Source organism: Artibeus jamaicensis, unplaced genomic scaffold (genome assembly GCF_021234435.1).
Source record: "Artibeus jamaicensis isolate MK-2021 breed Jamaican fruit bat unplaced genomic scaffold, CSHL_Jam_final scaffold_614, whole genome shotgun sequence".
NCBI classification, from domain to species: Eukaryota; Metazoa; Chordata; class Mammalia; order Chiroptera; family Phyllostomidae; genus Artibeus; species Artibeus jamaicensis.
In genome coordinates this window covers 7737503-7748862 of record NW_026522050.1, presented here as the reverse complement: position 1 = coordinate 7748862, position 11360 = coordinate 7737503, and the positions used below count along the sequence as shown (strand labels likewise).

At 38.0% G+C, this 11360-nt stretch overlaps 1 protein-coding gene and 1 pseudogene across 1 annotated transcript; both read right to left on the bottom strand.

The window, feature by feature from the left end:
- LOC119060087 (olfactory receptor 5W2-like) lies at positions 1-936 on the bottom strand. The gene has a single exon (XM_053659217.1). It carries the CDS (start codon positions 934-936, stop codon positions 1-3), a length of 936 nt encoding a protein of 311 aa, XP_053515192.1.
- A 9434-nt stretch (positions 937-10370) lies between these two features.
- LOC119039218 (olfactory receptor 1044-like) lies at positions 10371-11114 on the bottom strand (annotated as a pseudogene).
- Between the last annotated feature and the right edge of the window lie 246 nt (positions 11115-11360).

Here is an 11360-nt window from a genome sequence, read left to right as displayed (position 1 = left end):
TCACCCCATACATAATTTAGTGCCAACTGCTTTTTTCAGGGCACCTTTCACATCCTTATTCCTCAAACTGTAGATCAGTGGGTTTAACATGGGGATGACAACTGCATAGAAAAGAGAGGTCACTTTGTCTGTGTCCATGGAGTAACTTGAACTAGGTCGGAAATACATGAAAAAGAGTGTCCCATAAAATATAGCCACAGCAGTTAAGTGGGAGGCACAGGTGGAGAAGGCTTTGCGTCTTCCTGCAGCCGACTTCATGCGAAGGATGGCAGTTATAATGTAGCTGTAGGAGAGGAGGACAGTGATGACACTGGACCCCACAACATAACTACAAACAGTCAATGCTATTTCAGTGGTGGTTGTGTCTGAGTTGGAGAGGGCTAGTAATGGTGGGAGGTCACAGAAAAAATGATTGATGATATTGGAATTGCAGAATGACAATTGAGTTGTGAAATAGGTAAAGATGGTCATATCCGTGAAACCTACAGTGTATGCAGTGGCCACAAGCTGGATGCACACTCTCCTGGACATGGTGACTGTATACAGAAGTGGATTACAAATGGCTACATAACGGTCATATGCCATTACAGAAAGTAAGACACAGTCCACATCTGCAAAGGTAGTAAAAAAGGACATCTGAACCACACACAAATTATATGCAATCTTCTTTTCCTCAGATAAGAAATCAGCCAGCATCTTGGGGGAGACAGAGGAGGAGTAGCAGACATCACAGAAAGACAAATTGCTCAGGAAATAATACATGGGTGTGTGGAGTCGGGGATCCATGTTGATCAGCAGGATCATGCCTAGGTTGGCGATCACAGTGATACTATAAACCAGGAGGAAGAGCACAAAGAGCCCCTGCTGCACATCTCGCCTGCCAGAGAGTCCTAAGAGTATGAAGTCAGTAAAGATGGTGCAGTTCTCAACAGCCATCACTCAGGTTTGTAAATCCCTGGTTGTGGAGGAAGGAAATTCAAGTGGAGGGCAAAATCATCTGAGTGTGTAAGCAGTTAAACTGGTGGTTCCTTCTATTTGTCAGCAGTTAGAAAAAGAGCTCAGCAATGCACATTCTCTTTAAGTATGCAGAGTCTCTGTAATATTTCCAATTTAATATGAATTGATAAAATGATAATACAGCTTACATAGAATAGGTAGCACTCTTTGATGGAAACGAAATCATTTTAATTTATTACCTACCTATGTAGTGTTTTTTATCTGATAGATTAAGAAATTGATGTCTTCAGAGTCAACCATGCTGTTTTCAGAATGATTTGGTTCAGATAGCCCATATCAAATTACAAGGTTGTTTCTTTTCTTGATGCAGTGTACTTACAAGTGTTGTTATAGTCTGCAATAAAGAAGCATAGTGAAGTGATACATGCAGATGATGAATATATTTTTTGTTTTTTCACTCATTTTCCAATACTGTAAAGCAGGCAGATCCCTGGCTTGTTTCTTGATGTATCTTGTCCCCACATCCCCATTATTTCCTGGTCCTGTCCAGCCTCAGTCAACAAGGGATAAAGATAGTCTGTGATCCAGGACTCCCAGAGAAGTGAGGGTTCACTAGAGAAGAAGTTGGAGGGGTCCCCGTGGATGATAGGTTAGAGTGCACACACTGGAACATATAGAGCTAACCATGCCCCCTCTGACAGCACTGCTTGGGGAAGGTGTGTTGGGACCTGATAGTAGGCATCCTGGTAGAACAGGTGACCCAGAGGCAAGTGTGGATTACTGTGTGAGACCCTCTAATCTGCTTGAGTCCACTTAATCTATTTACCAAAAGGTCAAATGTGCAAGATACAAGGTAATGTCCTCCTGTGTCCATGGTCCCATAACCTCAGAGGGATTTACACCTTAACTGGGCTCCATCCCAAGTCCCTAGAAATTGTAAAATTGCTTGACTGTGTTCTTGATCCCCTTCCTCTTGAGAGTCCCTGAAATCTACTTTTTTTGTTGTTAAAAAGACTTGGTGCTAGGCAGGCCAATTAAATTCTTGGTTCTAGTTATATTTCATTCAAATCAGCATATTGTATATAATACAATCCTTGACCTCTTCTATTCTGTGGGAATATGAGAAAATAAGAAGTGTAGAATGGAAAGGATTACATCTGAATAATGATGTAGTAATCCTTATGAAGGTCTCTAAAAACCTGGTCTGAACTCATCTAATTATCTGTGGTTGTAGAGATATTTAGAAAAAAATACTTCATTTCAAACTGACAATATTTTTACAATATGTAAAAGTACAAGTGAGAGAGTAAAAAGAAAAAATGTCCAACCACCTTCATAAATAATACTCACATTTTATTCTTCCTCGCCATTTATGAATGTCTTAGAATAATGAGATTGATACAAGTAAATGTTTGTATGATATTTCTTACCCTCCATTAGTTTCATAACAGGCTTTAGATCAAATAAAGATAAAAACCTAAAGAAATCTAAAATAGAAATGAGAAAACCACAGTTAAAACCTGTACCTGTTCCAGATCACAGATTTGTTTGTTGCCTGCAGTCTGTTTGCCAGAGGGTTCAGCACTGTCCCCTCAGTGACCTAGTTTATAAAAACATGGCTGTGTGTGGACCTGGGTGCTGGTCTCTGAGGAACAAGTGACAGGTATAATAAGATGTTTCATCATCTGTTATTCCCCACAGGCTGAGTAATTGAGAAAAAAACATGGGCCTTTTTAAAACGGCCTTTTTTCCTCCCTACCTTATTGCCTAATATTTTCCTTACTTAGCAATAGTACAGTGATGACACTGAGCACTCTTTACTTCCAGCTCACCAAATTTTATACAAGTATATTGTTTCTATCTTGTAATTTACAAAAACAACTCACGTTGCACACATAGACACACATATACAAATACTCACATTAAACATTTTTATAAAATAAAAATATTTGTAAATACAGAAAAACTGATTATAATCATAGTGCTTAGGAAAAACTAATTTTGTTGTCTCTTATGAATGTTTATATTCAAACAAAAATTACATCAGAATAAATATAGCTTATATGCAAATAGTTAATCTGAATAATGTCAATGTCAACTTCTTTACATTAATTTATTTGTTCTTCTTTTCTGGTATGCTGTAGGTTTATAGAGAATCAGTAGATGGTAAAATTTTGGTATGAGTATAATTATCCATACATAATTTATCATAGCTAGTTTCTTCTTTTAAATAAATTCTAAGAAATGAACATTAAAAACATATAAATTTCACTGTAAATCTTGTCCTTTTACCAGAGTAAGATGTTTTATGTTGTGTAATAATCACCATATATTATCATAGAAGTTATGATACATACATCCTGAGTTGTTTCTAATAAACCCATTCTTTGATACAGAAATGGAATCCTAGAGGAAATAAGTAAACTACAGCCTCTCACAGATTTCCACTAAATTCATAAAAGTTACTCAAAATAAGTGATATTTCAATGTTTGGTAAAATTCACCTGTGAAGCCATCTGGTCCAGGACTTGTGTTTGTTGGAATTTTTTTGGTTACTGCTTCAGTTTCCCTAGTTGTAGTCTGTCTGTTCAGATTTTCTGATTCTTCCTGGCTTAGTCTTAGAAGATTGCATGTTTCAAAGAATTTATCTATTTCCTCCTATTTGTACAATTTGTTAGCATAAAGTTGTTTATACTATTTTCTTACATCCATTTGTATTTTTTTATATGGGGAAGAGGGATATCTCATGCGCTGTTGGTGAAATTGCAGATTGGTGCAGTCACACAGAAAGCAGCATGGAGTTAACTAAATAATTAAAAAGAAAACTGCTTTATGACCAAGCAATTTCATTTCTGGGCATTTGTGCTTGGTAATGGAACCAAAGGAAGCTAGCTTCACTAAACCTCTTGTTCCTGGAAACAATATTAGAAGTGGCAACATCATAAAAGTCCTTGAGGAGAACATAGGCAGGAAAATCTCAGATATTCCAAGCAGGAATATTTTCACATGTATCTCCCCTAGAGCAAGGGACATAAAGGAAGGAATAAACCAATGGGACCTCATCAGATGAAAAGCTACTGCTCAGCTAAAGGAAGAAGCAAAATGAAGAAGGAACCTACCACAATGGAAAATGTATTTCCAAATGATACTTTGGACATGGGTTTGATCTCCAAAATATATAAAGAACTCAAAGGACACCACTCTAGGAAGAAAGAGATCCCAATTAAAAATGGGCAAAGGATATAAACAGAGAATTCTTCAAAGAGGACATACAGAAAGCCCGAAGACACGTGAAAGAATGTTAGGCATTAGAGAGATGCAAATTAAAAACACAGGGAGATACCCCTCCACAACAGTCAGAGTGGTCATTATAACCAATCAACAAAGAACAAGTGCTGGTGAGGTTGTGGAGAAAAGGAAACCCTAGTGCACTTTTTGTGGCAATACAGACTAGTGTAGTCACTCTGGAAAACACTAGGGATATCCTCAGAAAACTAGAAATGAAACTGCCTTGTGATCTGGCAATTCCATGCTGGGATTATGCACTTAGAATTCTGAAACATCAATTCAAAAGAACCTATGCACTCCAACGTTCATAGCCGCACAATTTACAATAGCCAATTGCTGGAAACAACCTTAATGCCTATGAGTAAATGAGTGCATGAAAAATTATGGTACAATTACCCAGTGGAATACTACATAGCAGAAAGAAAGAAGGAGCTCCTCCTCTTTGCAACAGCAAGAGGATTATGTTAAGTGTAATAAGCCAGGAGTTGAAAGGTAAATACCATATGATCTTACCTCCAAGTGGAAACCAATCAACCAAACAAACAAGCAAGCAAAATAGAACCAGAGACATTGAAATAAAGAACAAACTGTCAGTAACCAGAGGGAAGGGGGGAGAAGGATAATGGAGTAAAATAGGGGAAGGGTTATCAATGAACATACACACATAAAGGACACGTGGGCAAAGTCAAAGTGTGGTAGGAATGAGGGTGGGAGGAGAGGATGGCGGATGTGGGCTGGAGTAGTGGGAGAAAATGAAAACAACTGTAGTTGAACATCAGTTAAAAAGGAAAGTGCTCATATTTTGAATAAGACATATTTAGTTAAAAATACAGTGATTATTTATAAGCAAAGTGACATATTATCACAGAAATAGTCTTTAAAATTTCCTCAATTATTTTCCAGGCAACTGAGCCTGCAACCCAGGCCTGGGTCTTGATTGGGAATCAAACTGGTGACTTTCATTTTGCATATGACACCCACCAAACTGAGTCACACCAATCTGAGCACCAGAAATCCTCTTAAGTCACTAGTCTCTTCATTCAGAGGAGTAATTACATTCTTCATTATTATTTTGTGTTTTTAGTTTTGGGCTTCACTGTAGAATAGTTTTGAAGTGAGCACAAGCAGACACCTAAAGCATGTGCTGCTGTAGGCAGTGATACAGTTGCTCACATTGTTACTTTCAGTTGCAAAGATGGATCCCATTGGTGTACGACATTCTTTAGTGGAACTATATCATTGTTTATTGATCTACTTTAACGTGCATGGTAGGCCCTGAGTTGTTTTCTTTTTTATTATTGCCAATAATTTTAGTGTGAACACTCTTGTAATACCCTTTGGTAGACACAAACACCCATTAATCTTGTATATAAAGCCAGGAGTTGAAAATGTGTGTGTGTGTGTGTGTGTATAAAATTTAGATTTAGTAAATATCATCATATAGTTTTCCATGAAGTCTGCCAATCTACCTGGCTATAACATACTACCCTTGTGTGGGTACCTTGTTGAACATCCTCACAATAAGTAACAGTATCTTTTCTTTTAATTGTGGCCATTATTTGGAGTATTTGATATTCCTGGACCTAACAAAGTTGAATGTTCATTGTGTTCTCTGACTGCTCTATCACTGCCACTTTCTTTTCAGGTCTGGTTGGCTTACAGCTGTAATGTATTCCACATGTATGAGTGTATTCCCAGCTGTCTGCCTTTGTCTCGATCATGCTCAATGGGTATGTGCAGTGATAGACTCATGTTAATGTAATCCAGGATGCAGTAACTTGAATAAAGGATTAAGATTATTCAGTTTTAGCCCTTCATTTGCCTGATTGGAACCTGAGGTCCAAAGAGAAAGAGTGGTTTGTTGAAGGTCACAGGCAGAGTGAAATGGGAGGAGCCACTCTGACTGAATATTGTTGTCATTGCCTCCGCAGTTCAGAGTATATTTCTACAGAAGATGTCAAGCTCTGTTGAGTATGCTGCCTTTTCATATGGAGCCATACACTTATAGATATCGTGAGAATTATGTCAGTTATTATTTAACAGATTTTGCTAACCAGATTTTTTTCACACAGAGATATTTGCTTGGATTATTATAAGAAGACACTAACTGTCATCCCTGGTACTGCTTGTGCTTGGAGATATTAATGCCTGAGCAGAAATAAAGAGCTATGGTTAAGGATTTTACATGTGACACTGATTGATTACACAAAATTACTGATGGACACTATGCCTAGGAGCTAGAGATGGGAAGAGGAATCTAGAGATGGTGGGATGACAGTGTGGTTGACTTCTTGGTAATGAACCCTGTTGAAGTTAGGAGTGTAAGTTGAAAGAAGGTATACAGGGCATGCCTTGGAAAAGTTTCACCATACTTTATATAAAGTGAACACTTTGTGCCACAATGATATAATTGTCAGCCAAGAAGAGTGTACTAAAACACTCCTGTGTGAATAATGAACATTTCCTGCCCTAGTCAGTGGGCACAGTAGATAATATTGAGTGAGCATGTGTGCTGTGTGCCTTCACATTTAAAATGACTGAGTGAGTAGAGCAAGGAATCTGCATCAAATTTTATGTTAAGATGAACATTCCTGTGGAAACTGTTGGGATGACTTTGAAGGCTGCAACTATGGGCAACTGGTGATGGGCAGCTTCATCAAGACAATGTGCCCCCTGGTGCATCTTTTCTCCTGCAGGTTTTTTTGACTAAACATCTGATCACTCAGGTTACTAAGACCCTTCCAGCCCAGATTTGACACCCTGGGATTTATAGACCTTCTCAAAACTAAATTCAGCTTTGAAATGGAAGGAATTTCAGGGCCTCAAAGAGATTGAGAAAAATATGACAGTGCAGATGCTGGCTATTGGGAGAACTGTGTGCGGTCCCAAGGTACCTATTTTGATGGAGACTGAGATGATTTGTCCTTGTTATTGTCCAGTGTTTCTTATATATTGCATCTTCTTTAATACATGTCTTTATTTTTCATATTCCATGGCTGGATACCTTCTGGACAGATCTTGTACACCTCAGGTGAGTTTGAGTAGAGGGAGAGAGGATGGAGTAGTGAGGAAAGCCTTCTGACCATGAAAATGTATGTTGGGTTATAATCTAGATTACAGTAGCCTTTATTGCAAGGGAAGCTCTCTTTCCAAAAAGGCACTTGTCTATGTAGATCAGTGGTGAGGTATGGCTATGGCCTAAGTGGGTTTCAATAGAGAAGAAAGGGATGGTGACCTATGAGTGAAGAGAATCAAATGTTTTTCTCCAAATACTGAGCAGAAATGTTCAGAGTACATGAGTTCCTTGTTTAGCCAATTGTGCCATGATAGCCATAGTCCTTGGGATAGGGACAAACAGAACAGTATGACATGAGGTACTCTGGGATTAAGGATCTGGACTCATTTCTTGGCAGTGTGGGGTCTGGGATTAAATGTATAGAGTGGATCCAGGTATTTGGCCTGCACACGGACATGGTGTGGCTAGCATGTGTTGGCCATGAGAAAACCTCTACTCAGCTCTAAGGGTGAAGGCATGGTCAGGATAGACAAGCTCTGAGGTGGATGGCAGAGGGCCCCACAATCCTTGAGGCTAGGATGCACACAGGATTCTGACCATGGGGAGAGCAGGCTCTACTGCAGATGAGGGTGGATCCCGGAGACATCACTTCCTGACATGAGTCCAGCAAGGACACAGTGTCTTCTTTCAGCACCAGGGCTTTAGCTCCTGATGAGCAGATGGTTGGCTCCATATGATCTTCAAAACACTCTTCAAGAATCATAAATGTCTAATTTTATATGTATTCCTCCTAATAATATGTATATTAAATATGTGATAAAGAGATGAGGAAACTGAGGCTTAAAAGGATTAAGTGCTCTAGGGTTACAGAGATAACAAGGACAGAATTTTTTTCTCTTTTTTTTTTTTTATTGAATGTACCAGGGACAGGAAAATATTTGAACAAATTTGCATTCAGGTGTGTCTCACTTCAAAGCCCAGTTCTTATCTTAACCTTTCTCTCATTTGATCATTCCCTTAAAATGAAAATAAGACACAAAAAGGAAAAAAAATCCACTTGCTAGTATATGCAAATGCTATTATTTTAGTATCTTTAAAGAAAAAGTTAACAAAAATATGAGATATATTTTACTTAAACATACATATGAATTAGGAACATCCATTTTAAATTTATACAACATAAAGAAATTCCATTTTTATAGATGTGAATACATTTTGTATGTTTTAATAAAATGAGAGTGGGAGGGGTTTGGACAATGATTAGAGGTCCTGATGTGTTAAATATTCTATGAACAGCAATGAAATTATTTGATATTATAAAGAAAAGAGGTAAGAGTAATAAATTGCTTTTGTCTTAAAACTCCAATCAGTAATTGAAGGCTAGTTACCTGCTGAAAATAGCACGCTTTTAATGTCCTGCTTTATTCTTATCGTGCTTGGAAGCACATGACACTCAGCATTTTTCATACATGGTAGGCATAGATAGCACTAGGGATGAGGACCTGAATGGAAAGCCTTCTATCACCCAGTACCCTGTCTTTCTGGACAAAAAAAAGAATGACCCTTTGTTCTTTTTCTGACAACAATATAAAATAAAATAAGTACTCATTGGAATCGGAAATTGTGTTCTGTTTTTCATAGCTGGCAATTGTTAATTGACTGCAAAGAGAACAACCCAAGCAATTAATTTAATGAAACTATTGGAATAGCAGTGACATACTCAGAAATGACCACTATTAAAATTGTGCATAAAATATGGTTCCAGTTTATTTCACAGATAAACAGACAACAAATGTAAATCATTACAAATGGAGTTCTACTATTTTTCCATTGAACACATACTTTTGTTTATAACTGTTTTTCCTACTTAACCTGTGTCAGTTGGGCAATTCATTTTTTTACAGTTTTGTTTTGTCTAGCACGTATCTCTGTTCACATCAAGATGCAGGTTTCTTTTCCAGTGACCTTGAGGAGGTCCTGGTGTTATTAAGCCCAACTTCCCTTCATATATTTCTGTGCATTTATTTATAGGGTCATGTCTAATCTCCACATTGAGGGCAAGAGGAGAAATCAATAGGCTGATGTGAATACTCTGAGGTGCAGGATGAATCTACAGCTCCTGATCCTTTTGGATACTTGTTAATAAATTGGGGGCAGAATGATGAGGAATAGAGGATCCAGGAAGTTTTCTGTATGGGATCCCTGTCCCTAAAACTTATTCAGACTAGGCTGAAAGAAAAGGAGAGCTGATGAACTTTGTCTAAAATGAATATATTAGCATAGAATAAAAAAATGAATGGAGTTCAGTATTTTTTTAAAAAATTTACAAAGGCTCTATATTGCTTCAGTTTTGTAGAGGACATTATTTATTGATTCAACAAAAAAAGTTCTGGAACAATGGCACTGTCAGTAGTCAGATACAAATGTTTGTGAACAAGAATGGAAAGGGTCATGCATGAATGAAACTTTCAGTTCGGGCCAAAGGTTTATTTTTTAATTCTTATTTATTTATTTACTACTTATACTTGTAATGTCATGATGCAATATTTACAGAGTGACACAATTACATAGGAATAAGACAAACAAACCAATTTTAACCCATGAACCACCCCTAAGTGAGCAAGTTTATTATACCCATTGTTTAAAAAACAGGAACCTTGGAAGGGTGAGCTGAATTGGCATGGGTAGAGAGAGGGGTTGCTCAACCCATGATGTCTCACTGGGACTTACCTGTGAATAGAGAAAGGAGGGACAAAATCCTCTTTGAAAAAACAGTGAAGTTTACCTATTACTAGTCTCCCTTAGCTTGGGGAGAAGATTATGATAAATACTAACTATTCCCTATGTTTGAGACACAATGATAAAGAAAAATACTTATCATTGGGCCCTGGTGAGTCAATAACAATGAATATCAAACACCTGAATGAATTCAGAGCAATAATGACTGGTCCCTATATTTAATTTAGACACAATGATAAGTACTGAAAAAAATATTTATCATTAGGCACTGGTGAACCCATAATAATGCATATCAAATACCTGAACTATAGCTATCAGAATCTTCAAATAAACACTTTGGGTGAAAACATGGCTTCAATCATAACATAATTTAGTGCCAACTGCTTTTTTTCAGAGTGTCATTCATATTTTTATTCCTCAAACTGTGGATCAGTGGGTTTAACATGGGAGTGACAACTGTGTAGAAAACAGAGGCCACTTTGTGTCAATGGAGTAACTCGAACTAGGGAAGAAATATATGAAAAAGAGTGTCCCATAAAATATGGCCACAGCAGTTAAGTGGGAAGCACAGGTGGAGAAGGCTTTGCGTCTTCCTGCAGCTGACTTCATGCGAAGGATGGCAGTTATAATGTAGCTGTAGGAGAGGAGGACAGTGATGACACTGGACCCCACAACATAACTACAAACAGTCAATGCTATTTCAGTGGTGGTTGTGTCTGAGGTGGAGAGGGCTAGTAATGGTGGGAGGTCACAGAAGAAGTGATTGATGATATTGGAATTGCAGAATGACAATCGAGTTGTGAAATAGATAAAGATTGTCATATTCATGAAACTTACAGTTTAGGCAGTGGCCATGAGCCGGATGCACACTCTCCTGGACATGGTGACTGTATACAGAAGTGGATTACAAATGGCTACATAACGGTCATATGCCATTACAGACAGTGGGACACAGTCCACATCTGCAGGGGTACCAAAAAAGGACATCTGAACCACACACAAATTATATGCAATCTTCTTTTCCTCAGATAAGAAATCAGCCAGCATCTTGGGGGAGACAGGAAGAGTAGCAGATATCACAGAAAGACAGATTGCTCAGGAAATAATACATGGGTGTGTGAAGTCAGGGGTCCATGTTGATCAGCAGAGTAATTCCTGGGATGCCGATCACAGTGATGCTATAAACCAGCAGGAAGAGCACAAAGAGCCCCTGCTACACATCCCACTTGCAAGAGAGTCCGAAGAGTATGTAATTAGTAAACATGGTGCAGTTCTGAACAGCCATAAATTATGTCTGGAAATCCCTGGTTGTGGAGGAAGGAAATGGATGTGCAGTGTTAACATCATCTATCTTATTAGT

What these genes read in the sequence shown, in the direction of transcription:
- LOC119060087 (XM_053659217.1), bottom strand. Translation starts at nt 936, where the DNA reads ATGGCTGTTGAGAACTGCACCATCTTTACTGACTTCATACTCTTAGGA.